The sequence below is a fragment of the Paramormyrops kingsleyae genome, chromosome 10, assembly GCF_048594095.1.
Source record: "Paramormyrops kingsleyae isolate MSU_618 chromosome 10, PKINGS_0.4, whole genome shotgun sequence".
Taxonomy (NCBI): Eukaryota; Metazoa; Chordata; class Actinopteri; order Osteoglossiformes; family Mormyridae; genus Paramormyrops; species Paramormyrops kingsleyae.
This window is the reverse complement of record NC_132806.1, coordinates 24,791,413-24,818,777: the sequence shown is the minus strand read 5'-3', so window position 1 is coordinate 24,818,777 and position 27,365 is coordinate 24,791,413. Positions and strand designations below refer to the sequence as shown.

Sequence of the window (27,365 nt, the reverse complement as noted above, 5' to 3'; positions counted from 1 at the left end):
AGATCAGGGAGCGTTTGAGGACTGAGCTGAGCGAAGCGGCTAGGATGATGCAACCAGTCTGGGCGGAGACGGAGGCGCCGGGCTTCACGCGGTGGCTCACGTTAACGCTGGGCTCCGCCCACACTCTCACTCGCCACTTCCGTAGCAGGGGATGCGTGGAGGTTTAGGACCAAAGTTAGGCTCCACCTGTGAAGGACGTATCGACGACTCTAACCGCTCCACCCTCACTATTTACCAGCTCTGGGGTCCACGGGTGCAGAGACCACCAACGGGGGTCACAGTCTTCATCCCTTCCTGGACCAATTACAGACCCTTCTGCGAGTTTGAACAAAAGGATGTGTTAAAAGTAACCCTGGTTACTTTTAATATTGGACCTGCTCTAATACCAGGCCACTGAGACTTCGAGGAACCCTAATCCCCGCCCAAGAACTGCGAAATCATCTTGATGTCTTCGTTCCAAGCCTTACGGACATTTGGGAGGATCAGCAATCATTGAATCACAGCAGCTCAGTGGGTCCAATTGTGTGGTACAGTGGGACCCGATGGTGTCCGACTCGCATATCTGCACCCGATCAAGCTTCTGTCCGCTCACCTCTGGCACTTTGGATTATGTAATTGCCAGGCCTGCCGCTGCTGACAGCTCCGGGGAAAGTCACCCTGCACCGCATCCGCCCCCGCCACGCCCTCTCGGCACACGCCGCCGTGACGCCTGACCAGCTGCCAGAGATGGGACACCACACGAGAGACGCAAATACATACATCCAAGAGTCACATCCCCGGCATCTCAGGGGCAATTCTAAGTCAGTCTTATCTTTAGCCAATGATATGTTTTGAATCGGTGAGTGACAGTAAAGGGGGTACTCCAGCAGCCAATCAGCTTTCGGGAGAGGCCAGTGCCCCGTGGCCCCACCCCTTCTGCATCTCCAGGTTAGGTCCCCAAGACAGCTCGACTTCAACATCTCAGGGTGCTGCTGCTCTGGTTTTTTGCAGATCTTTCCTCGGTGCTGTTCTGCGGCTTCCAGCCATACTTTCAGATCAGTATACATGTTGTTTTTTAACATACAACAGCCTCCTGACATGTCTTTATCCAAGAATTCTCGGCTACACTGTTTCAACTATAACCTCCCCCCCTTCACCAGTACCCCCCTTTAAATCGAGCCCCCCTCTCCAGCTCGGCCTGTTTCCATCTTTACATTTAATCTCTTCCCATCTTCAAGAGTCTTCGCTATCCTTCATCTTCTAAAGAACTCTTAGTTACGGTGCCCAGCTCGGTGGCTCTGGTCCTGCCCGGCCCTGTTCTGCATTCGGCTAAAGCAAACAAACGCACAGCGGGCAAGGCGCCCCCTCGCCAGCTGTGGGTGGCAGAATCAGACAGGGCTGAGGTCATACGTTTTCACAGACAGGGCTTGTCTTCAGCGGAGCCCAGTTACTGGGGCGGCTTTGGCCCAATGCTCGGTGACTTTCTTGCTCAGCGAGCCCCATTACATTTAATAACGGAATCACTTGTAAAAATCAAGCCCATTAAATCAGATTTCTTGCTATGCGAATTTGTAAGGTTGCCCAGCTGTCCAGTACGAAACTTTTCCCTCCGTATGAATCATAACCAGCCGGCACCAAAACACAAGGCTGAAGATTTAATACCTCAACTGGTGAAGTTTTTCTAAACCTCCGAGTAGAGGTCGTACTTTCACCTGTCAATCTCATCTGAAAAATACTGACTCCGCAACAGCCCTAACAACAAATGACATAAGCACTGCTTATCTCCCATTTAACCCCGGATGCTTGAATTCACATCTGCGCAGTGTGCAGCTGTTTAAAGACACAAACACACACAGCCCTTGTAAGCTATATTGTACTCAAGCATCCCGTGAGTAAACAAGTAGACACACCGTCAGTCAGCTAAGGTCACAGCCTGCAGCCTCTGGGCCAAACCGAAAGCAGTTCCTCGTGTAGATTATGCTCCCCAAGAAAAGTAACATCGCACAGCACCAGAATGAGGAAAATTCCAAGGATCATTTTATTAAGAGACATCCAGAACGCAAGAGTGGGTACACAGAAACCTGCATATTTTGTATCTGCTTGAATTTTCTCGGTTTAAAAAAAAAAAAAAAGAAAAAAAAAACCTCTTGTTGCTAAAAAGAAGTAGCTTTTTGCAATCTTTTTTTGTTTTATTAAAATAATTTCCAACATGGTTGTTTATAAAACAAGTCAGCCCACATTATAACTCTGCCTGGAATGTTTTTTCTCAGATGTTTGTATTCCTCTTTCATATGGACAATACATTTTTAAAGTTAAAAGTAAAAACCCCCAAAATAAAAACAAAAATAATAATAAAAAAAAACTAATCAGAACCGCACATTTAGAAGATAAAAATAATAGCCATCCGCAAACGAGAAATGGTTTAAAGGGGAAAACGGGTCAGGTAACTCACAAATCACCCCTACCGGCTGGTGCCATCTTCCTACACTGAGCAAGTTATCGACAATTAAGAAGCGCCATTTAAAAAAAGGTTTACTATATCCGTCTTTAACGGGGACACTTGATGTGACCATTGCAGACATGCTAGGCCATCCATATCTAGCTTTGTTTTGTGCTAAAAACCTGTACCGATATTTATAAAATTGTTGATAAAAATATTCCTCTGATAACAATATGCCATGGAGGTTGAGGGCAACTACATAAGAGATTTGTGGGCTTTTTTCTCAGGGCGGGGCTGTTTGAGGGGGGGGGGGGGGGGTTCAGGGGTGGCAGTACAGCTACTCAGATTTTGCTTCCTCCTTTTCAGTTTCTTGAGGAGTGTCTCCCACCTAGAAGCAGGAAAGACAGACAGCGTCAGTGGACCTTTTCCCAGAATTTTACATGATTCCAATTCCAGTCTTCAGGTGCCAAATAAACAACAAAAAGCTGCAATGACCAGATACGGCCAATAGTCAAGATATTTAAATTTTATAAGGTGTCCACATATTTACTCACAGTTTGTATATTTCTTCATTTTATATTGTCTTTCTAAAAATTAAAAAAAAAACGTACACAGAATACTAGTTAAAGGTAATGCCTGGTTCATATCCTCATAGTACTAAAGTAGTCCAGCAAGGTACAAATAGCAAACATAGCTTCACATAAAAGCATTAAGCTGGAATATAACTGTAAATGACAGCCTGCATTACTGAGGACTCAATGTTATGCATTTTTAATGTGAAAGGTTCTTCCTTTTGTCAAAAACACAAACAGTAATTTAATTCTTGCCAATGTTTGACCCCAAGCTAATTATGGAAATAGGTTTATACTCTATTTACCGACTGTGGCATTTCTCTCCGACATGTGCGTTTATACTTTAAGATGACAGCCACCATTATCATAGTGAAATTACAGGAGGTAAAGCCCCATCTCCTCTGTGATACTGACGGTGGAAGCCTGATGAGCGCAGCTTCTGGCCCGCGAGCGTCACAGCAGGTACCTCGTTGGTCTTGGCCTCGCCATTTTCAGAGTGGTTCTCCTCGTTCGCCTCGCTCTCCGCCTTTCCCTTCTTCCCCTTGGTCTTCTTCTCCTCTTTCTTATCGTTCACTGCCTTCTCTTTCTACAGACACAGGCAGGGGGGGATCCAAAGAAGCATCTTGACTGAAAGAGTCTGAGTTTTGGGTGGCTTCATCCAACACACAAAACAGCCCGGAATTAAGTGTGTGGATACTGATTTTTGCCAGGAAACATTACCTTTGCTGCCTTTTTGGGTTTTGGTTCCGGTTTAGGTGGCGGCGGCCTCTGTTGTGGCGGAAAGAAGGTTCTATGTCACCCATAAAGAACTGCTATGAAATCAAACAACATCTGAATACGATTTACTTTAAATACTAAGCTTAGGTCAAATAGCCCTTTTGTATATACACTCATCAAAACTTCTCTAAGAAATTACTCCCAATAACTGTGACAGGCCAAGAAATGACCCACCTAACCAGCAATGAACTTTTCCTCCATACACACACACGTGTGATTATGCTTGACATCCATGCAAACAAAGTTTTAATACAGAAAAACAACTTTGAGAAGCGCAGGTCGAACACTTACTGCCGATAACCGAGCAGATCTCCGCTGCGGCTGAAACGAGAGGGGAGAGCATTCATGTTTACAGAACCGGGTACATAAATTTAAACCTAAGCTTACTTCCAAAGTGGTTAAAAATGTAAGAGCTACATCTTCTGCAATTAGATACTTGTAGACAAATGTATGACAACAAAAATTAAAGCAACACACACCTCCTCTTTAACGTCACCCTCAGCTCCTTGTTGCTGAAAAAGAAGGTAAGACGTGTCAGGTCAAAAAAATTATAATTTATAAAAAAAAATTACTGTTAATCCTGACAATCCACATGTATAAAAATTCTGCATTAATATAAATAAATTATGAAGTGACATTTATGATTTAAATAATCATACACATTATTATTAAATAACAACAATAATAACAGAAAAATTTGTGTGATTTTGTCCGTAGTAAACAGAGAGCCTCACTGCAAATTGTCCCTGATGGGTCGCAGGTAACTATTTAACTATAAAAATTATTTTATTAAAATTTAAAAGGCAAAAAATATATAACTTGCGCTTGGGCTCACACCGGATTTCCACAATACACAAGCCAACTAATTTAAGTAAGACCGCAAGCAGATGTTCTGCGATGAAGATCTATCCTACAGGGTGTTTAGTGATACTGAACTCAAGCGCCGCGCTGTGTATTTTGGTTAATGCGATCAAACACCTAAAACCAGCAGTATAGTTATTGCGATTCGATTATTAGAATAATAATTTAAATTTAAAAAATAAATCAGTAACTGACTGGTCCGTGCCAGTTTGCAGAAAACCTGCCTTAGCATCCCCACGTGAAAACCCCACTTTCCCCTCCTCTGATTTTTCTCTGTCACACCGCCGGGGGAGGAGGGGGGCAGATAAAAGGGGGAGGGGTTGAAACAGAAACTACTGCAGCGCCATCTGACGGCAGAATGGTGACACTGCAGCCATCTGGCACCGCGAACAAAGAAAAAAATAATACATTTATTGTCTTCGGAAGGCATCGTTAGCGGTTTAAGACGGCTCACAAAAAAATACGGGTCCCAAAGCGTCTGTGAGTGTTGTTCCGAGTCACCGTGAGCGCTTATAACGATAAAGACGAGCATTTGTGATTTGCCATTTTTACGGCGGACACAGTCAGAGCTGCAAAGCATGGCTGCTTGTGGTTTAACAGCATGGAGACCAAGCTAGACTTCAGACTCCCTATGAGACGAGTGCGTTGATCAAGAAACCAGTGTAAACACTACATTTACGTGCGAAAAAATACGCCTCCTTGGCCAAAAAATTAGTCATTAATTCTTACATAAAGCACGCTAATTTATATAGTCTACTTTTTGCGCACAACGGATTTTATAATTAAATCACCGTTGTCTGGTAGGCTTCACAATAAATAGCTAGCTAATGTGAAATCGCCAGTAAAGGTTCTCTGATTTCAGAAGGAGGAAAAAAGTATTTGCATATTTCAGTTAACTACGTACCTTTCGTTTGGGCATGTTGGATTCCTGAATGGCTTCTTTAAAAATAAACCTAAAAACCTCTGTTGTGTTACTCAGAGTTCACAGCATGTAAAAGGCGAATAGCCCCTTATACTAAATACTGTAGTAAACACACAGCAACATTAAACCCAGTGGTTGAATGGGGGGAGGGGTGCGGCTAAGCCATGATTGACGCGGCGCTCAGCCAATCGCCGCTCGGTGTTGGCAGCTGCAGTACAGCCGGAGTTCCAGCGCCGGTATTTTTTTACGCGCGAAATCGTAAATGCAAATGGGAGGGGAAGATTTTCTTTTAAATCTTAAGTTGTTCTTTTTTTTGGAGAAAAATAAAATTATCTTTTTCTGCAAGGGAAATATACTCCTAGATTTTTGTGCTCGCCTGTGTCCTTAAATGCCCCTGCAAGGCGACGTACTGCATCTTCTTACACCCAGAGGTGCGGAATCAGACAATGTGGACGCTTTCAGAATTCCCCGAAAAGATGCGAAAACAGAGCGGTAGTAAGTTTGAAAACTGAACACCGATCCCCCCCCCCGTGTGCTTAGAGTACTTCCAACATGGCGCCCAGCCTGCTTGACACATTCTTCTTTGGCGGCTTAACCAAATTCCTCCGTGGAAGAAAAACCTTACCAGGCGTTTTTGAGAGACGGTTTCCTATTGGCGGTGGCGGCGCTGTACATGCTGCGAGTGGATATAAGCTTCGCCAGGACTGGACGCTCCGGTTTATTGCGCCCCTTGCGGCCATTGCACGCCTCTGCGAGAACTGTGGCGTCATGTACTGTAAGAGAGGGATGTAAGAGAGACGACTAGAAAGTGGCATGCTGCATGTTTTTAGTTGCTGGTTCCCTAGATTTGTCGCTAACAACCTGTGCAAAATAACATCAAATTCGTCCTGGTTCTTGGTGTCCAGTATCCTGCTATTACAAGATATCAATGCAGTGTGCATACGTCATGGTTTTATAGTGAAGGTCTGGCTATTAAAACGTCTGACACAGCTAGCAGCAGACGTTTGTTGAAGGTGAAACTAAGAAATACGATCACTAATAAAAAAAGACTAACACTAGCGTCTGCATATTACACCAACTGTTTTGCCCAATTTTAATACATAACGAAAGACAAATGGAGACCACACTCAAAAGTTATACGTGGTGTGCAATGTTAAACGATAAACCGAAGTTAATTGGCACTCACATAGTATGCCAGTTAATGTCTCGTTATAGTGCCCTCCCTGCTAGATATTAGTCTTTAAATAGCAAACTAATGCGCCTGAAACATCAAATAACATAGACGCCACTAATCAGTAGAGGGCGCCCCAATCCTTCAATAATTATGTTTCATGGCATGTAAATCTGGTATTTATATTCTCAAGACGTTACGTGTGACGTAAAATATTGTAACTTAAATAGAATGAATGCAGCCATATACTGTACGCGTGTTCCTTTTAGAAACAGCATATACTGTAACCCTAATGCCATGTTAATGCTCATAGTACGACCATTTCACGTATCAGAGAAATTATTACAGAAAGTACTGCATTTTTGCATATTTAACATATATCTCTGCAATTGAAAAAAAAGCTTTTAGTAACAGGAAGAAGCAACTGGGCCAAGCAATTTCCTGGCATGGCAGCATATTGCTTCAGTTTGTATTTCATCGTTGAACGCGGAATTGTGGGATATATGACTGGCACCCATGTTTAAAACTGTGATCTTAATTTAATGAATTTATACGGTCAAATTTTACACATGGAGGCTCCGTTTTCGTTATACAGGAGGAAACTAACGGATATGAAAGGCGATTCGTGCAATAACGACGCCAAATACTCTTGTATTCTCTAAAACCACCCGAAATCAAGGCGGCTGAAGTTTTTAATCATACATATATCACATTTCGCAGTTCCTCAGATTTATCTGCCTATTGTTCGTCCCACAATAATAGAGAAGCACGGGTACTTGCAGGGGAACACGAATTTTCATTTTGGATGTGTATATATATTTTTTCACTTTTGATGCTTGCATTTTATGGCTAAGATATGAAAAGGCAGCAAAAGGAGGGCGGAGAATGCGGAGGGTGGGGAGCTGAGTGACCGCAGCATTGAAACGCACCCAGTTAGGCAACATCTCGGGCCGATCGGCTCTTCCGCACAGGAGCAGCGTTGCCTCCAATTCACACAGCCAAGAGGACTGACGTTTCCGTCACTTCCATACTTATTTTTGATTCGAGTAAATTGCATTTCTTACGTCTGCACCCTTTTTGCAAAAGGAAAAAATTAAAGAGAAGAAATCTATTTTAAAAATCGACATGGTTATCAAAGTTTTCATAGCATCCTCCTCTGGGTCGACTTCGGTAAGAACTTAACTTGCTACCTTTTTCGATGGCATGCCATGTACACCCCAGATTTCGCATTTTTCATTTAAAAACGATCTCCTGTTTTAGCTGCACGTTGTGTTTTCGGGTCCAAATTTAGATTACTTGGAGGATCTCCATCCGATGCATTGATCAGTAAGTAGCGATGCATGGTTTACTGCCACATAACTTAATTCTGTTGCATTGATGCCTTGAGCGAAATCTAATTGCGAGTTTTTTGAACGCGCGTCAGCCGTACGCCCATCAATGCATACAACTGCACTTTTAGACTACTTAAATAGCAATTATACTATTGCAGTTAAACATGCACCGAGTGCACATTTTTGCTTTGGGGGTAATGAACTAAAGGAAGGCGTACGATACTGAAAAGTGAAGAGCGGGCTCAAAGGGGGAAAATAAGTAGCTTTTTGCTGAAGGTCTATGCTCTCAGACTCTGTCGAGACTATATGCTGTTAGTTGGTTAATGCAGCCGGAAAGGGTCGGATGCTTGTGGGCTCTGCAGATAACACGCTCGCCGTCCCCTAAAGCGCCTGGTGCGACGCCCGTTTCACGTAACGGCGGGCAGACTAGCGGCGATAAACCAAGAGAGGGACGCTATCGTGTGGCCTACCAGGCGCAGCTGGGTGCGAAAGCGCTACGAATTAAAAACATGTGCTCTGTAATATTTTTCTCAGTTATTGATTATAGTATGCATAGTTTAAACTAATTTTATTCTCCATGACAGTATACGTCGGTTATAAAGTAGAATGCTTTAGAGATGTTAGGTATTGGATATTGTACGTGTGTGTGTGTGTGTGTCCTGCGAAACCAAAATCATCCCGATGCAAGGTCAGTATAGGCATTTTAAATTTCTGAATCTCGGAAAGAGGAGTCAGTTTCGTGTCTGTCAGCACCCCCCAGTCTGGTACTTGTCTTGGCCTCCTGTCTTTAAGGACAGTCCATACCGCACGTTGCCAAGGTATCACATTACAAACCCCGCAGGACTGTGTGCAACTTCTGATATTTCCTGTGGATCTGGGGAAAAGCAACGGAAATCTACCACCTTGCTCTTACTCCACCAGAAAAACAGATCTTCTCTGTCCCACACAAACAGCACTGCTTTTGCTCTGCTATAGGTATGCAGTTGCTCCTAAGTATCTGGTTAAATATCTCTGGCACAAAACGAAGTTGAAAGCATTAGTAGTCTGCAGTGGACCGAGCCTGATGCTAGCTGTTTCAATCATCCGGCTGTTTCCGACTCCTACATGGCATCTCGTACCTTCTCCCATGTTAATGACTCTCCACAGCATAGTTAAACCATTGTTTCTCCATGAGAACACAAAGTTATGCTCGCAAGGTTCTTTTGTGCATAAAAAGATTGTGCATTACATGTGCATGTACTGCGTCCTCGGAAATCAGCGTTTGAGGCCAGTTATTGAGAGGAACTTCCTTGTTTAGACGGTAAATGATCTCCAGGTAAAGGGAAGCTGAAGCTTACAATGGAGGATTTGTGTTCAGTGATCCTTTATCCAAATTCCAAAGATCGCTGCTCTTTATTTCCCCTTTTCTCAATATGTTACATGTGACTGGGGGTAGAATGAGTGTATTGATGAAAGGAGAAAGGGTCCAGGTACCTCAGCCTGATTATGACGTGCTTTGGAGCGTTTTCCTTGGTGGTTCTGGGATGTGGAGGAGCTGAATCCAAAGGTCAGGGCTCCGTGCAGCCATTTTCTGTGTTTATATTGAGCAAACAAGCTCTTCCATGGTAGGGGAATCAAGCCTATCCTTTCGCCATTAGGCCTGGCAGAAGTAATTTGTCTGTGTTCCTTGTCTGCCGTCTCCAGGCACTGGTGTGGTGTGTCTTTCCGCCATGACGCTGAAGTTTAGCTATAGCCTCAGGATCCTCGCAGTCATATCGTGACGTCAAGTCGCGCTCTGACACTCTATCTTCCTCGAAGTTAATGGATATCAGCCATTTGCATTTGACGCTGCAAGAGTTTCTGTAAATGGTATGCCTTTAACGCTGTTAGCTATTACACCAGGACGTTAATGGAGCTGCTCGTTAATTCCGTAACCCTCGATTACATACAATCTGGACTGATTTAATTTTCGCAGCCTGTGCGCCTAGAAAACCGGCGTGGACATTTTAGCCTCACATTAAAATCCAAGAGGTTTCTTAGGAACTCCAGACTTTGCCTCCACCTAAACGTGAAGTATTTTCAGAAGAGACCTTCTGCTTTGTTTTGGTATCGCTGTAGTACAGCATTATCAGTCTTATTTGTTGCCATACCAAATATATAAGTAGCTGCATTTCCTGTAGCTACTACAGAAAACTATACCTGGTGTGAATGTGTCAGTAAGGATTTATGTCCGGGTGCCTGGCCCTTCTCCTCTGCTACTGGTGTTACATGTCAGGCCTGTGGTTTAGGTTCAGTCTAAGCTTCTCGCAGCCCTTATCCAAACCATGCCTTAAGGTCGTCTGGGTCAGCAGGAGGAGCGTGCTGCGTTTTGTATCAACGACTAGTGCAGCCTGGAACCTGCAAAGCCTCCTCACAACTGCAGTGAGGCCTTTAAGCATCAAGAGATGGCAGTCGAGGGGGGGCATCAATTAAATTGGGAAGCGGGAGGGGCATGAAACATATCGAACTCCAATAAACCGATGCCCGCAGTCTCGGGAGAGAAGCGTGGGCGGTCGAAGAGTGAAGGTTGAGGTGCACGGGCGTGGCCAGGACCGGGGACGTTCTAGCATAACTTTTACAGGATACTCCTTTGCCCGCCTCCCCCCCCCCCCCCCCCCCCCGATTCTCATAAAAATAATTGATTGGCTGGGTCTGCTCAGATGTCCAGTTTCTGTGCCAGTCCATTGTCCCCTTTCCTCTGCTGGCTGGAAGCGGTGCGATTGAGGCAAGAAGTTTTTAGGGCCTCAAAATGTTGAATGAAGGGACAGATCAGCTGTGGGTTCCGTGTGGGCAGGACAGGGAAGTCTTTATCAACACAGATATCGCATGTCGGCAAAAGCGGACTTGTTCCGGTTGTATTTTCCTTAGCCCTTGTTTCTGTTCTTGCCAGTAGCTCCTATTTTATCCTGAAATCCTAGAAGTAACTGGCTGATCATCAATGAGGCAGATGTCCAGGATGCGAATGTGTTTTGTAAACCATTAGCTTGAATATTGGTTTGTTCTTCATGTAGCACTGCTGCCTGCCAGTGCACATATGGACTCGTTCTACTGATTATCCAAACCACTGTTTCACTGTAGCTTCTGTTTCTCAGTCCCTTCTACATATGACTGAATGTCTACCCGCCCCCCCCCCCCATATGTGTCCCCCTCTGCTGGTCAAAAGGGCAAAGGACGTTTTTTAAAAAGGGACGCGTTGTGTCATCCGCACCCCAGAAACAACAGGAATATTCCAGAGAAGGGAAGGAAGAAGATCTGCATGGGGAAGACAAACGGCTAGCTGGTTGATGTGACGATGCGGAATTACGTTATAATGCAAAGGTCACGGGCAGACACTTCGGAATGTCATCACCGAGGTAGCAGGACAGCCGCTCCCGTTTGCGACTGAGAAATGGGAAGGGCTCGATGAGATAATAAGTGTGGCCCATTTCCTCGCCAAATCAATTTAGCTTGGCATGTAAACAATGGAGGCTCTGTGATTAGCAGCCCCTGAAACAGACATCCTCCTCTCTCCTGCCGCTCGCTGAAGGTGGGTGACGGCATGACGTGATTCCCAGCATGCATCAGGCAAAGTGGGTCAGCCTGGGTGGCGGCTTATAGATCTCAATGCGTTATACTCGTTTCGTGGGAGGGCCGGCTGGCTGTGTTGTGGGCTGGGCAGGGGACTCCGAGATCCTCAGGGAAAAAATCCAGTATTCAGCCCTACTCCCGTTACTGTGGTTATTATGGGTGCGGGGAAAAGATTGTACTTAATTTTAAAATTGATATGCATCACAAAATCTGAGTGTATACATTTAAATTAGCTAGGAGCAGAGGAGCTGGAGTGTTTGCTACACTAACCATCCAAATTGTTAGATTGAAAACATACATATGAGTTTTTTATGCACCAGTTTCGGGGACATTGACACAAACTTAATCTGTATTTTATTGTAATGACATTGCACTCTCTCGATTTACAAATGTACAAGGAAATGAATGAATTCCACTAATAATATGTGCAGTAATAATTGATTAGATTTCAGATTTGGTGGCATTTGCTGGTGATGACGGTGTGAATTGGAGGGGCGCCGTTATTGAGTGGGATCTGTCAGGGTATGTCAGTAATGCTGCTGTTTATAGGATGGTTACCGCGAGGTGCTGAGAGCTCGGCCGCCTGGGCCTCCCCGCGTTTGTCTGCGCCGTGCGCGGCTGTCCTGGGACACTGGGAGAAGTGGAGCATGGGGCTTCTGGGCTCGCATCAGCTGGCCATATTTGGTGAGGGTTTGAAGCCCCTCCCACTCCTCCGTCCAGATTCCCAGTTTCCGTAGCTCCTTATTTGGCCGGTTTTCTGTCCTGCTACCGGCGACAGGACAGACCAGAACTTGATGGGGAGAAACAAGACCCCCCCCCCCCCCCCCCCCAAGCAAGAAAAACACACTCCCTCCTGTTGCTGTTTGCATTAGCCGGAGTGATTTTTATGTTATTTTTTTAAACTCCCCTGTTCCCCCCCCCTCCCTACTGTAGTCTTAATCTTTTTCAGTTTATCAGCCACAAGCCACGATATTGTCAGTGTTGCGATTCTCCATCGAGCATTAAATGAACACAGCTCACGGTAGTCTAACATCTAATTTTCACCGTTAGAAATATATCCACGCCGACGGATTATTTAAATGCATCACCGTTTACAGGTGTAACGTGTGCATCTGACCTCGTTATTACGTCCCCAGTCATCTCCTTTCCTTTCCTCATAGACATTTTCAGAATAGCAGAAGTTCAGAAAAATATTTAATTTCTTCTGGGAATTATAGTGAAGTTCCACAGGGCTGCAGCAGACTGGCCATTTGTTGTCTTGTATGTGAATTAGAAATTTCATTGATAAAATATCTTTATAATATAAAATATCTTTATAATCCGTTGGCCTCCGACTGTATGACTTCTGTTCCTCTTTCTGGTAAATGGACATACTCGTCTGCCTATAAACCATGAGTTTGGATTGGATTTAAGACTTCAGCCGTGGATCAGCTGATTCACGCCAGGGATTCGGTGGGTTTGCTTTGACTGGCATTCGTTACCCATCACATCCTGCCAGGCGGATAAAAACGTGAAGTATTTCCTGCAATCGGGGAAATCAAACACAGAAGCCTCTGATGGTAGAGCCCCAGGTTCAGAGGCCATCGTGATAGCAGCTAATCTGCTCGACACTGAGGTTTACTGCGTGTTCCTTCATCTTCTTCAGTCCAGAGGCGCTGGTAGAAGTTCCAGTCATTTCTGGATTATTCTGGCTTGTAGGTTACCCCAGGGCAAACCAGTCACAATACCAAAAATTTGCGATAAGGACGTCTCTTTGTCTGTGGGTTTGTGGTGCCTTGTGACACAAAATGACTGAAATAGTTAACTGTATCTGAGTTTAATAAAAAAAAATAAAAAAAAGAGAGAGAGATGTTCTCAGTCCAAATTTGGCTAGCTAAGCCCTGAGTTTAGAAGTTAGCAGCATACCGTGCGTTGAAGAGGCCTCGCAGCGAACGGAAACCACAGAGGAAGAAGAGGCACGCAAGCCCAAAGGAACATACGACGGGGAGAACTGGGCTTCATCTAAAATAACTACCTCTCACAGACATCAGTATCTGTTTGGGCAGTGACCCTAGACCTAAAAATCTGTGATAAGACGGGTTTACTTGTGTGATTACAGACGATGCATTAACAGGACAGTTCAAAGTGCCTGGTTTGTTTGTGCTCCTGCCCGTTTCTAAAAAGAAATCCCTTGATTTAGCTCCCATTATCCGCCCCAGGCTCCCAGCCATCCAGGCTGCGCACCAGTAATACTCCTATGAACGTGGCCTTACTAAGGAATGCATGTTACACTGGTGTAGGTGACAGTTATTGTAAAACACAGTAAAATAATAGTACAAGTTTTATTATATAGTGACTTGAAAATCATGTTTGATTAATGCAGAGTTGGGGGGGGGGTGCTTTTCAGACCATGTCCTGGTCAAGAGGAATAATGAATTTAACAGAAAGTTAGCCAAAAAAGGTGATTTTACACATTGGGTTATTTGATTTCCTGGATTATTAACAGTGACACGTTCAATTTTAATTCCTTTTTATAAGGCTCCTTCCCCACCATGGTTGGCTGAAACAATGTAACACTGAATTAGAGCGTGTGGCACTTACTGACACTGAATGTATATTGAATTACACGTGTTATACTCATAATTTTTACAGTGTAATTTTAGTTCTTAACTTGTGAACTTACGTGTGTCTAGGGTCACAAGTCTGGGTTTTAACAGCTTCTGGTTCCCTCTTTCTAGAAGGTTCTGGGCTCGGCTGTTTGACCAGGTGAAACCTACAGGTTGGGGCAGCTGTATGAGGAAGTGCAGGACCGGTATCTTGCCTTATTTTACTAACAAATACCAGCATTTATAGATATATATACAGGCCTGTATTTGTATCTGATTTCCTTTTCATGCGATTGGCTGACACAGTAACTGCTGTCATGCTATTGGCAGTACCGTGCTGAGCAGTGGCTGTTGTGCGGCCCGCCGAATGGAACAAATCCTCTAGATGGCGCTGCAGAGTCTATTATGAGGCCCAGACAGAAACAGACCCAGTACAGCACACGCCCTCAGGTGCCCGAGACCTAACCAAATGTTTGAATACGGTTAGACAGCGACGGAATCTCAAAAATAGCCTTTTTAAGTCGAATATTTGCAGGTTTTAAAAGTACATTTGATTATTGGCTCTAGGTTTCTTGCTGATGTTGTACTGATACACACCTTCTGTTTGTTTTCTGGTTTTTCGGCCTGTTTGGTGACCATGTCAGTAAAATGCACAGCACTGAGCTGGCTGAGTTCCTGACATGTTGGCAAATACTTGACTTTTCCTGTCGCTGTCCGATTAAAGGAGACTACAGCGTGTCCCTCGCCACAGTGTCCAGGGTGTAGTTACTGGGGATCAGGGCCCAGGGCAGGTGGACCAGAGCCTGTTCAAGGCTCTTTCCCTGCTGTGTGCATTAAGATCCCACCACCATCGTCAGGGATGGGGGGGAAGCCATGTTCCCCAGTTTTGTTTACTCGTGTTGCTTCTAACTGGCTTGCGGAGGAGTGGTGTCTCATTTGGCCAGTAGAGGAGCCAAAATCAGACATCAGAACAAACCACAGAGGAAAAAACTCAGCTGTTTATGTTTTCAATTGACCGTATCACTGTAAGCCAAATTTATGTTGTGTATTTGGAAGGTTGATGCAACATCGTGTAGCGGAACTTTTGGTTTCCTTCGGATGTCCTCATCGCGACCCCCAGAAATGTTTTCCCACCCCATTCAGATCAAGAAGCAGCAGCAGGATGTCATGGGCTTCCTGGCGGCCAACAAGATCGATTTCGAGGAGTGCGACATTGCAGCAAACGAGCAGAATCGGAAGTGGATGCAGGAGAACGTTCCAGAGAACTCCCGGCCTGCCACCGGGAACCCACTGCCGCCGCAGATCTTCAACGATGAGCAGTATTGCGGGGTGAGTGTCGAGATTGAATTACCTTAAACCTAAAGACACAAAGAGACTGTTTATCAATATGCGTACTTGACTGTTCTTGTGTTCTCTCATTCCCTTTTGATGTCGTCTTCCGTTAGCAAAGTACAGTTCCGATACTCGAACAGAAGTATGGATGGTAAAAATCAGCGGACGTTGTTCTTGCCCCACCCCGAGTACCAACAAGAACAATCTCATGATTCATGTCCCAGGTTCGGTCTTGGGAGGTTCCTTAGCAAAAACACAAGTGTGTTCTTTGCATTCTTGGTATTGATAAACACCCAGAGCTTAGGTTTTGGTGCTATGATACATTGTGAACCAATAAGCAGGCTGACTGGTTACTATGGAAATGCCCACAACTGAGCACCTGATTGGCTGACGAAAAAGGCCAATTGGTGAATGCTAGCTTAGCCATATGATACAAGCACTGAGGCAGGCTGGCCAGTGGCATTGAGCTTGAATGGTCATCTACTTGTGGGTTTTTCCCTGTTTCTGAAGATCTAAGGCAGATGAAAGGGAAAATTTAATGGTACAGACGCTCCTCTACTTACAGTCCTCTTCGTTCGTATGTCTGAAAGTTTGTAAGTCCAAATTGTGTTCATTGGGCTCCCGTTTCCTGTCCACAACATCATTTTTTTTTTTTTTTTTTTTTGCGTGCCAATTCCACTTAGTACCACTTCTGGCCGCTACTCCCGCCGCGTAGCTGTGTAGCGTGCGAACTCCCAGCATCCTAGATCTTTGTACTTGCGTATACCCTTAAAATGATGTTGAATAATGACTTACGACCATTTCAAGTCACAAACGGCCGTTCAGAACGTAACTCGTTCGTAAGTAGGGGAGCGTCTGTATATCAAATATTTAATATTGATTCTTCCCAGATTGTGTCATCCATCCATCTGTGTTCCAAAACCACTTATCGAAATTGAGGTGACAATGAGGTCTCTCTTTAAACACTTAGGAAGTGTTCCTGTGACTCTGTCTTTTCTTTCCCCAGAATTACGAGGCCTTTTTCGACGCCAGGGAAGAAAATGCTGTGTATGCATTCCTAGGCCTGACCGCTCCCCCTGGTTCCAAGGTGGGTTCCAGCCTGACCATCTGCCCTCTCATAGGTCACAGCTCCCCCCGGCCTGCGCTTACGTACCTGTCACTCAAAAGGAAGAGCGAGCACATGTGTGTTGTAGCCATCGTGTTAGGGAAGCCCCGCCTTCCTGATGATTTACGCATCTTTTTGGATGGTGACTTAGGATGGTGGATGATGAATTATACAGCTTTATGTGACCAGAACTGTCTATATGAGGTGTATATACCATATTTGAATGCTTGTATTTCTCAGTTTGTGTAAACAGTCTGTGTCTTGCCAGTATCTGTGTGCGTGTGTGTATGTACAGTGTGTGTCTGCTTATAAATGTTGCTCCCTCAGAAATTAAGGCTGCGATGGCAACAAAGACGGTATAGTTCAGGCAAGACCGGCATCATAAGAGTCTGAAATAAGTGTAGTAGATGTAGCAAGTGAGATGGCAGTGACCGGTGATGTGAAGGTCACTGTAGGGCGACCGGTGATGTGAAGGTCACTGTAGGGCGACCGGTGATGTGAAGGTCACTGTAGGCACTGGCCACCTTGAAACGGAAAACTCCCAAAGCACGAATTGGCCAGTAATGAGATGTAAATTTTATTCAGGAACACAACTCCACACTATGGGCCACTCTAACTGGCATGTAACCCCCGACTGACAATGGGAAACTGGTCCCCAGCATCACACACACACACACATACACGATGCCATACAATCCCAGTCATGACACCGTTAACCCCTACCCAGCCCTAACCTTAACCACATGTAAGCAAACAAGACACAAGACATTTTGCATCCATGCAAACACACACACACACACACACACACATGTAGGTGTCACTGCTAAACGCTTTCCATTCGTCCTGTATTCACAAGCGTCACACACGTAACGAGAATCCAAGGTTACTACACCTTTGTCCATAGTTCATGTTCCGCTGACATTTGTCCCACATGAATAGGCTTAGTATCTGAAACCAACAGTGCCCCCTACAGGTAAACACCCCCATCGCTCTCGCACTCACACAGTTGGAGACACACCAAAGCAACTTCAGCTGCCAGACCAGACATTAGCTTAGTTCCAAGCACAACCAGCCATCGTGTCCAGTGTGCATGACAGCTGTAGCCAATAAAAGTAATCTGTCAATGGCCAAATAACTTATCAGCACCGGACTTTTTGTATCGCGCCCCCCATCCCCCCACTGCTCCTCCACCACAGGTCAGTATGACCCCGCAGAGTAATGGCTAACACTCAAATAGGCAGGGTGTTAATTAAGCTGAAGTTCCTGCCTTACCCCGTCAAGCTTGACTGGTCCCAGCATCCCATTTATCCTCCTCCAGTAACTGCCCATAGTCCCCGCACCCTTTTAATTAGATCACGCCACCCCCCCCCCACACACACACACACACGCGCACACACACACATAATAAGTACAGGCTTGTAGGTTCAGCGTTCTAAACAATCTGCAGATACACACACTGATACCCTCGAGTTCCCAAGATGTACCAGCATATCACGAATCAAGGATGCCAGAACTTTGGCCCACACCTTCTAAGAAGATCATTGCAGGCAGGGAGGGAAAGAAAATCAAATAAAACTCACAAGCAGATTAATAATGGACTCTTCTTTACTGGGGCCTACTTTTGGCACATTAGAGATGAAATACTGCTGAAAGACTTTGTATTCGGGTGCCAGGCACCTCGGTGCAGCTCCTCGCGATGCAGGAGACTGACAGAAGGAGTAGCTGATGGTTTGTGGTTGAAGTTTGCATGGAATACTTGTGTTCTGCCTTTTCAATACTTCTGTTTTCTTGACTGCAAGCCAGAGTCTGCCCATCCTCTTTTTGAAGATGCTTTTGCAAACTTTTGTATGGAGGACAAAATCATTTACAGAAATATTTAATGAAGCTGTGGAAAACTCCCTAAATGTCAGAAAGTTCTGTTGAGAAAATAGACGGCAAAGTCAAATTGACAGACTTTTCCTGTTTGTACGTGTTCGAAGGGGTTAGGCTATTAGTGCCAGTGAAATTAACTACCTTTCTCATTCTCTCAACAGGAAGCAGAGGCCTTAGCCAAAAGGCAACAGCAGTAGTCAGCAACTGTCTTCCACGGTCATCGGCGCCCTCTAATGTCAGCCTCCAGTACTTCAGCTCGATGCCAGTGCATTCTGGGAGGGCATTCATAATCACAATCTTTGCGTCCTCTGTTAAACTCAGTCACGCCATTTCACTTCATGTTTATTTGGGTCATTTCCTGTCATTTTGAATTCTTTAGCTTCCTGCCGGTGTTTTAAGAGCATATAACACGGGGAGGGGGGGGGAGGGGGTCCATGAATGTGTTTGTCTTTACAGCCATCCTGTTCAGTCAACTTCTGAAAACCATGAAATGCAGCCTGTCACACATGTACTCCACTGCAGATCCTACCATATACTGTGCAGCATTTTGAATGTGCTACTTTATGAAGAACTCATTCCTTTGACCTAGTAACCTTCAAACCTATGAGCCTTAATACAGCTTGCTGCAAATAGTCACCTTATTACATTATATTGAAAATCATATAGGCAAGTATATTTGCACTGATATAAGGATGTTTGTTATACTTGTGCTAAGGGTACCAGTTCATTTATCTGATGCACGAAGTGTATTTGTTTCCTAATGTAAGTCTTAATGTGCTTTTTGTTTTTTCTCCTCTGTTTTTTGCACCCTTTGTCTATTTAACAGAAGTTGACCAGATAATGCCAAAAGTAGAAGGTACATTTTAATGCCACAGACAATTATATTCTGTCTTAAAGAATGGGTTGGGAAGGTAAGATAGGAACACATTGAAACAGACTAGTGACAAAGGTTTGGTGTACTGATGGCTCACGTAGCCACTGAAGAATCGTTGAGAAAAATGCATAGAACTGTATTCATCTACAAAATTTGTGCCATTCACGTATTTGTAGTATTTTGAGGGACATTTTTTGTTCTTTTTCATTTGTTCAGTCAATTTGAGGTAATTCTGAAATGGGTATCCGTAGCATTAGTGTAGAAATAAAGCTGCATCGCTTCTAAGCCACCGGAAAAAAATAAATCAAAATTGTTTTTACGGTTGTTTTTGAAATAATAAAGACGCAAATCGAACTTTCGTCGTTTGTGCTTTTATCACTAATACTGCAGGAGAAACACGTACGCCATTGGTATGTTAATTCCCAGGCACTCACAAGACCTGATTTTTCTTATGTTTTGGCATGCACCAAATGTCTTTATAAACCCGATACCTGAGTCATTGTGACGGCGATTTTGGACGTGCGTTGCAGGATAAAATCCCAGGTGGGGGAATTGCTCTGGTACTTTGAGTAGCACTTAAGACTCCTTTGCAACCGTAATCTATCCGTGTAGCGCTATTTGCCGTGGGGAGAGATCCGTGCTGCGGATCTTTAGCAATCTATTTAATTTTTCTTTTTTATCCAGTCATTCCCCAAAAGTAGCGCCAAGAGAGTGAGGCTGAGCCAGATTGCAAGTGCTGCTGTGCTTCGGATCGGGACAAGCTTGGCTCCCTGTTAACATGGGGATTTCTGTACGCCGCCCCACCCAATTCTTGATTCGGGACACGTTTGTACCAGTTTATTCAGAAATGAATCGCATTCATTATTTCTGTTACAAATTAGAAAGGAACAAAGTTTACCCAAACCATATGTCCCCGATTCTCTTGAAAATTCTGGTACAGGGTGACGGGTAAGAATAAGACCCGGGATCGGGGGTAGAAACTGTGGGGCTTTGGCGCAGCTGCGGCACCAATAAACCGGCTGCTTCTCTGCGGCCCTGCTGGGTGTTTCACGTGGAGGGGAATACATGACTTGGTGTTTTTTGAAATGCTGGAGTAATTGTCTGTGTCTAATCACGCAATATCCACAAGGGGATTTTCTTCCTTTTCGTAATCCGTGAGAAGACGCAGTTATAAAGCTACACTAATTACGCGAGACTAGTGTTTTTATAATTTAGAAGTAGATCTGGCATTTTCACCGAATAGCCTCTATATTTATGGGGAATTTTAAAAGGAACAAATAAATATGTATATTAAACGGATGGAGGGCGAGAATAGTTTCTATTCTTTTCTCCCGTAGAATAAGAGAATGGAATCTTTCAGTTTATAATATGCATGGATATGGCTGGATTTGCAACAGTTTTTTAAAATGATCATTTCTGCTTTATCTTTTCTCAGTGATATTGATACTGAAATAGAAATAGTTCATTTCGATGGCACAAGGTACCATCCATTTTTGTGATTTACAAGCTATAAATGTAAAATATCCATTTAATGCATTGAGGTGTAGTTAATTAACTGTTAATTAAGTGCTAAATATTTATATCTGGCTTGCACATGCATGCAAATCTTGGCATTGAGAGAAAGCAGACAGAAATGGTTCAGTCTGGGCCATGTGCAGTCTGCGGAACTGGTGAATGACTTGGCTGGGGAGGGGCCACATATGCCAGAGGGGGAGGGGGGGGGCAGCCTCAGGAGGACCTCATGGCGTGGGAGACAGGCATGCAAGTCCATGGCCAGAAAACCGTGACCTAAAATGGATGCCAGCTGCGGCAGGGGGGGCCGGCGGCAGGTGGAGGGAGGCACAGCCGTGGCTGGGCGGGGCCACAGCTTGTGGCCATTTGGGGGGGGGCACATGGAGCCGACAGGGAAGTCTGCCTGGGGTCTGATGCCGTTGCCTAGGAAACAGAGCATCTGGGGCTAGAATGGTAGCCGGTTGCAGGAGACGATAACAAACAGGAGCTATTACTGCAAACCACAAAGGAGGGCTATTTCAACAATGACGCTGCTGACTCACCATAGCCATTAATACCCCAGGAGAAGCTTCTTAGAGTTCAGGAGACGTCTATTTAGCAAGATGAGCAAAAAAGTGAACGTAAACATGGCCGAAATCCTAAGAAAAAAGCAAGGCTTTCAGGCAGAGGTAGATAGTTCAGGTCCAGAAAGTAAAAATCCAGACCAAGACTTTGTCTCAACCAAAAACTTGAGAATAAAGCATCACAGTCACAGAGTGCTCAACTGATGGAACTAAATCTTGGTCTGGATTTGTACTTTCTGGACCCGGACTATCCTCTTCTGGTTTCAGGAAGCCTCAGGGTAGAATGTGACAGATGCTATGGTACATTGTTCATTGTGGGTGTCTGACAGACCAACTCAGAAGAAGCTGAGAAGGTCATCAGGTATGATGGGAGGTCAGGTGAGCAAAATAAGGGGCAGGTGTTGGTAAAGGGCAGGCGAGGGGCCTTCTAAGCAAAAGAGTGACCACAAAAGAGTGATCACAAAAGAGTGATCACAGTACGGCTTTCATTGTCTTACATAATGTGGTTATCAAAAAAATAACCTGCAACTGATTTTGTCCATTACAAAGCCTGACAGTATACAGAATCCTATGATCCTATGATCACTCCCCCTTCCTCTGATTATGGCCACGCCCCAAAGTGGTCCAAAAACAATATTAGTCAGGTGTTCATTCATCCTTTAAGGCTCCGTGTTACAGACACCTAAAGGCTCTTCTTAAAAAAAGTTTAAAAGTATCTGGGTGTATATTTCAGTGCCCACTGGTTCCTGTTTTTCTGCTGTGAAACAGTTTCAAGAGCTCCTCCTCCTCAGTGAGCATTCAAAGACAGATGACCGTAGCGCTGTGAGGGCGAATGGCGACGTGAGCGGCGTATCTGCTCTCCGCATACCGGGCAGTGTCTTCCCTGTTGGGTCTCCATCCAGAACTGCTGGTAAGGCTTCTGATGAGCTTCTCTCCTTTAATAATAATGGGTGTATTTACAGTATAGAGCACCTTTCACAAACTCAGTGTTGCTTGACAAGTAGGAGGGAAAAAAAAAGATCTATGTAGTTAAGGAAATGTTCAACAAAAAGGAAGGTCTCTGAGTCAGATTTAAAAGCGGACATTGAAGAACTGTTGTGTTCGATTATGGGTGTCTGTCAGATGTCTGTTTTTGTGGAAAGTTCTCTTTTCCTGGATGATATGATGGCTTTACGGGTAACGTCGCTGTCACGCACTTTAGGCGTTTGTTCGTGTTTTAATCTGGCTCTGGGTCTGGAGGTGGTTGTCATATGTTCATCCGTTGGGTTTCCTCTGGGTTTTCATACCAAAATTTGTGACTTGCCCCCCCCCCCCCTTTCCCCCGGCTAGCCATTACTCTGTGAGGGAACGGGCATCTGTGTGGATGACCCTGGAGATGGATTGGCATCCCACCAGGGAATAACCCACTCCATCTCCTATGGTTCCCACGGCCACAAAAGTGGTTGCTAAAAACAGATGAATGGGAAATGTCTTTTCCACTTTGGTCTTCCAGATACCTATTGCGAGTGCATCCATAATAGTGCTCAATCTCGGTTTATATTTTCGCCGAAAAATGTGTTTCCTTCAGGATATTCCACAAGAATGACCATGTATACACTGAGCTTGCTGGAAAGTTCAATGAACATGAAACATGTTACCAGCTGTTACTAGCTGATAGTTCGCAAACGTTCCTCTAACCAATGACCTGTTTCACCCAGGCCTCACGTTCGCCCCAGCTGAGTTATGCTGAGTGAGAGCTTCCTGTCTGTGCTCAGGTATAAGAAGGAGGTGGTGGACAGGACACCCCCAAGCCCTAGCATCAGAGGTACCCACACCTGCACTCACCCTGTCGAGGTCACCCCAGACCTCATAAGGCTAAAATATCTCAAAGGTGAGGGGAATGTTTTTTTTGTAAATTATGAAAAGCAATGAAGATAAACAGTGTAATTCAGTTTAATACTAATCAATTTCCTTGCTTGGTTCTCCCATGTAAAGGTCAAGACAAGCCACCAGGCATGTCAAAAGTTGTGGAGAACCTGAGCTCCAAGGTGTTGGCCCAACCAAGCCCCACCCTCTCCATCCCTGGCACTGAGGGTCACCCCTACTGTGGACTGGAGCTCTACCGCTCCTGGTGCTGCCCCAGCTTTTGCAAAGATTACCCCGATCTGCAGCTGGGAGGGGACCTCATTGGAGACAAGGCTTCAGAGAGCCCCATCCTGGACGATAAGGCCTACGGGGGCCCGTTTCTGAAGTCCGAGGATTTGGCCGAGATGGCGCCCCTGCTGCTGGAGCCGATCTTCTTGGATCCACAGTGTGATGTGGCGCCCCCGGCTGGAGAGGCAGCAGACAGCAGCATCATCCTGTCAGGGGAGCCACAATCTGATTCGATGCTCAACAGTTACCTGGAGAACAAGCAACTGGAGGTCTACTTGCAGCACCTACAGGACATGCTGGCCCGGGGGGGCTCTTCACCCAGCATGCTCCCTCCCAGCCTGGCCTCCCCTAATCTGGCCCCGTCCACACCAGCCCTGTCCAGTCCCCTCCAGTTCAACCAGCCTCAATCCACAGAACCTAGTGCAGTGGGTCCCCTGACCTCCCAGTCCAACACGGCTGTCAGCTCCCACTTCAGCTCTCCCATGCTACGTATCTCCAACTCTGACCCAGGGAAGAGGCAGCCTCCTCTCTGTCACTACGACCTGCAGGCGCCGTGCTCTACGAAGCCGGGTCAAAATCCAAACCCTCGGTGAGAACCATGCTTCTTTTGGCTGGTAGCTCTGGAAACATCCCAGATAAGTTCAGGTTTCATTCATATAGTTGTTGACAGTAGCTAGAAGTAGCTAACAGCTTGCTCTACAAAGAGCAAGTTGAGGGAGGCGTAAAAACAATTTCCCCACGGGGATCAATAAAGTACCAATTATTATTATTATTATTATTATTATTATTATTATTATTATTATTATTATTAACTAGATCACACAGGCCTTCCTTAAGAAGGAACAGTCCAGGTCATAATAGACCAGCATTACTCTAAACCAGTGTTTCTCAAAACATGTCCACCAACCCCCAAGATGGTCCATATTTTCGCTCCCTCCCAACTCCCAGGAAATTGTGAGAGAGCAAAAACTGGACTGTCTGGTGGTCCTCAATGACTGGTTTGAGAAACACTGCTCTAAAAGGTTCTTTGAGGCTGTAAAGACAAAAGACAGAAAATGCCTCCCCCCCACATTTGACATGATGTTACTTCCTGCCTACTCAGAATTCTGCACTATTTCCTGTTTCTTATGTGTGACTTGTAAGCGGGCGAGAAGATAGGAATAGCTGTGTGACGCATGTCGTTTGTGATGTCTGTGGATGTCATGTGCAGGAAGTCATATTTCTGGAACAGTAGAACACGAACCATGAACAGCAGAGCACGCAAAGTGGGAAGAGAAATCGATACCGTTCTGTATGAATGGTCCGTCCTCCCTACAGCTGGAACCACGTATTCTTCCCTGAATTAAACTAATATAAGCGTGACAGTCACTCAGACACGAAGCCACAGAGATGGGAAAAACGGGAACCTGTACAAGAAAGAAGAAATTTGCTGAATCTCATTCTTTGTAAAGCAAGATGCCTGTGGTTTACAGGATTATAACAGCACTGTATTTTAAGAAATGTGACACTATCCATTTAATTTAGCCATTGTGATTTAAATGTTATATATAGTGTACGTAGATAATGTGTTTTACAAAATAAATAGAATCGTCTTGATGTAAAATATCCATTCTCTTTTTATTTATTCCTGTCATTGCCTGTAAAGATATTTTTATTTGAGGAAGGTGCTATATGAAGTGTTGCCTCTCACCTCTGGGGCCCGGGTTCGAGTCTCCACCAGGGTTCCATGTGTGTGGAGATTGCATGTTCTCCTCGTGTCATTGTGGGGTTTCCTCAAGGTACTCTGGTTCACACCCAAGTCCAAAAACATGCTAAGGTTATTTGGACTTAAATTTTGCGCATAGGTGTGCATGTGTGAGTCTGCCTGTGATGGGTTGGTACCCCACCCTGGGTTGTTCCCTGCCTATAGCCTGCAGGATAGACTTTGGACCCCCCCCCCTCCCAGCACCACCCACCCATTAGACAAGCAGTTACAGAAAATAGATGGATGTAAACATTTCATCTGTGTCGATAAATGGCCAAAACGGCATTTCAAAGGCGTACGGCATAGACTAAGCATATCTTTTTGTAAACGCCTGCCATCTTCTGTTTCATTTTGGTATTGCGTCGTTTACTGAATCAGCCTCGATTTGAATACACTGCGAATAGAACAAAGTTTAGTAACTCAGAATCTTCGGGCCAAATGAGACACGTTTTCCTGAGTTGGCTATAACCAGCGGAATAAAATGTCGTGTTTTCAGTATATAATTTATTATTTTCCAATTTACCGATTCAGAGCACCATATGCTAACAGGGTTGGTACACAGCCAATCTCTACCAGTCATCCAGCTATCCAAATATTTTCTGATGCTCACATCGTCACGTTGTTTAAGTCTATGTTAGGACTTAAAGTCAAGTCAAGTGGGGCTTTATTGTTAACGCAACCGTATCCAGGACACTGCATACGGTGACGCAAGATTTCCCCGGACCACGGTACTACGTAAACAAGCCCACAGTTGAGCGATGAAATAAACGTCTGGTGGTGAAGTTTGTAGGGGGAACCCCCCACTAAAATGAGCCACGACAGTGTTCCTGAGTATAACCAGTGTAATAGGCTGTCATGTAAAAAAGTTATTTTCAGTATGTCATTTAAAAGCAATGAAGCTGAGTATAAGACCATGTAGTAACGTGGTCGGTGCAATCCATACTAGTCATTCAACTATCCAAACATTTTCCGAATCTCACATCCTAGTGTTTTTTAAGTAGGCCTATATTAGGATGGGGGCGCTGGTGGCAAAGTTTGCCGGGGCGGGGGCATCGGTTTATAATTCGGCACCCCCTCAGAAGACGATGCCCCCTAGGCGGCTGCCCATGTCATCTAAAGGGTTGACTGGCGCCAGGGATGTACTCCAAACAAAAAGCGCGCTGAAATTTGCTGTCAAGCAGCCCCAGTTGGATATTTTCTCGGCTACTGGGCCGTATATTTTTTCCGATCGTGATCATATATGATATTTAATGCCGGGGCATCGGGGAAGAATTTCCAGATTTTCTCAATTGCCGGTCTGCACCCGACTGGTACTGCTCTATGACTATGTAATGGATATTATTGGTCTGATGGCTTTGAATGAGTCCACATTTGATACCCGCTTCAGCGTCACGAAGTAACAATGTGCAAACTCAATATCCCAATGTAAATGATCGGATGTTTACGCTGGGAACTATTTCCAAGTCGACACATCCTCATATTTTTAAGTCTACTTTAGGATGCTTTGGGGATGCGTTAAGTATAGTTAGTCTTTTCTATTTGTTTTCGATCCAGTTTGCCAGTACTACAGGTCTTTATTAAAAATCTTCGCTTATCCTATTCTTCTGTTGGGGCATGAAAAATAACGTTTGCATTAACGTTAAGAAATTATAATGCGTTACGCGTTATAACTTTAAAATTAACGCGAATGGATTAACTTCGACATCCAATTTTTCACAACCCAATGTTGAGATTTTTTGTAGTAACTTTCATCTAAATTACTAAATGTATAAAGATCTTGAAACCAAGAACATGGTCTAGGGGTCCTGGGGTAGCTGGGTTAGAGTCCCTCTCAGCTCTGGCCTGTGGTGTTCACACTGTTATACTGTGGATGGTGCCAATGGTCTTTAAGGGCCTTTTGCTGCCAGTTATGTCCTACTGCTAGCTAAGTGATTCCTGCGCTTATTACCATCTGGGTGCTTCTAATATGGTATGTACAGCTATGGGGACAGGTTCGCTATGGAAATA

General features: G+C 44.7%; 3 protein-coding genes across 8 annotated transcripts; 2 read left to right on the top strand and 1 right to left on the bottom strand.

The window, feature by feature from the left end:
* Positions 1-1,994: 1,994 nt before the first annotated feature.
* LOC111855490 (non-histone chromosomal protein HMG-17-like) lies at positions 1,995-5,710 on the bottom strand. Of its 3 annotated transcripts, XM_023834543.2 has the most exons (7): positions 5,534-5,708; positions 4,248-4,280; positions 4,060-4,089; positions 3,712-3,759; positions 3,458-3,577; positions 2,974-3,006; positions 1,995-2,807 (listed from the first exon to the last, which is right to left on the bottom strand). In XM_023834543.2, exons 1-6 carry the CDS (start codon positions 5,546-5,548, stop codon positions 2,989-2,991), a joined length of 264 nt encoding a protein of 87 aa, XP_023690311.1. In that variant the 5' UTR covers positions 5,549-5,708; the 3' UTR covers positions 1,995-2,807; positions 2,974-2,988. The 3 variants fall into 3 exon arrangements, with proteins under 3 accessions (XP_023690311.1, XP_023690309.1, XP_023690310.1); XM_023834541.2 differs by lacking the exon at positions 2,974-3,006 and having other exon boundaries at positions 3,406-3,577; positions 5,534-5,710; XM_023834542.2 differs by lacking the exon at positions 2,974-3,006 and having other exon boundaries at positions 5,534-5,706.
* A 1,928-nt stretch (positions 5,711-7,638) lies between these two features.
* Positions 7,639-19,760, top strand: sh3bgrl (SH3 domain binding glutamate-rich protein like). Its single transcript, XM_023834568.2, has 4 exons — positions 7,639-7,892; positions 15,367-15,552; positions 16,562-16,642; positions 18,694-19,760. The coding sequence occupies exons 1-4, from the start codon at positions 7,848-7,850 to the stop codon at positions 18,727-18,729; spliced, it is 348 nt and encodes a 115-aa protein (XP_023690336.1). The 5' UTR covers positions 7,639-7,847; the 3' UTR covers positions 18,730-19,760.
* Positions 19,758-25,217, top strand: LOC111855499 (TLR adapter interacting with SLC15A4 on the lysosome). Of its 4 annotated transcripts, none has more exons than XM_023834565.2 (5): positions 19,758-19,816; positions 22,250-22,391; positions 23,179-23,351; positions 23,456-24,203; positions 24,825-25,217. In XM_023834565.2, the coding sequence occupies exons 3-5, from the start codon at positions 23,204-23,206 to the stop codon at positions 24,958-24,960; spliced, it is 1,032 nt and encodes a 343-aa protein (XP_023690333.1). In that variant the 5' UTR covers positions 19,758-19,816; positions 22,250-22,391; positions 23,179-23,203; the 3' UTR covers positions 24,961-25,217. The 4 variants fall into 4 exon arrangements, with proteins under 4 accessions (XP_023690333.1, XP_023690332.1, XP_023690335.1 ...); XM_023834564.2 differs by lacking the exon at positions 19,758-19,816 and adding an exon at positions 19,896-20,354; XM_023834567.2 differs by lacking the exon at positions 19,758-19,816 and having other exon boundaries at positions 19,896-22,391; positions 23,236-23,351.
* Positions 25,218-27,365: the final 2,148 nt, after the last annotated feature.

Coding starts and splice junctions, on each gene's coding strand:
- LOC111855490 (XM_023834541.2), bottom strand. Junction 3,760..4,059: donor GATCTGCTCGGTTATCGGCA/GTAAGTGTTCGA, acceptor CCGCCACAACAG/AGGCCGCCGCCACCTAAACC. Junction 3,578..3,711: donor AACCCAAAAAGGCAGCAAAG/GTAATGTTTCCT, acceptor CTGTGTCTGTAG/AAAGAGAAGGCAGTGAACGA.
- sh3bgrl (XM_023834568.2), top strand. CDS start 7,848: ATGGTTATCAAAGTTTTCATAGCATCCTCCTCTGGGTCGACTTCG. Junction 7,893..15,366: donor CCTCCTCTGGGTCGACTTCG/GTAAGAACTTAA, acceptor CACCCCATTCAG/ATCAAGAAGCAGCAGCAGGA. Junction 16,643..18,693: donor CCGCTCCCCCTGGTTCCAAG/GTGGGTTCCAGC, acceptor TTCTCTCAACAG/GAAGCAGAGGCCTTAGCCAA.
- LOC111855499 (XM_023834565.2), top strand. CDS start 23,204: ATGCTGAGTGAGAGCTTCCTGTCTGTGCTCAGGTATAAGAAGGAGGTG. Junction 23,352..23,455: donor AAGGCTAAAATATCTCAAAG/GTGAGGGGAATG, acceptor TCCCATGTAAAG/GTCAAGACAAGCCACCAGGC. Junction 24,204..24,824: donor GGTCAAAATCCAAACCCTCG/GTGAGAACCATG, acceptor TGTCATGTGCAG/GAAGTCATATTTCTGGAACA.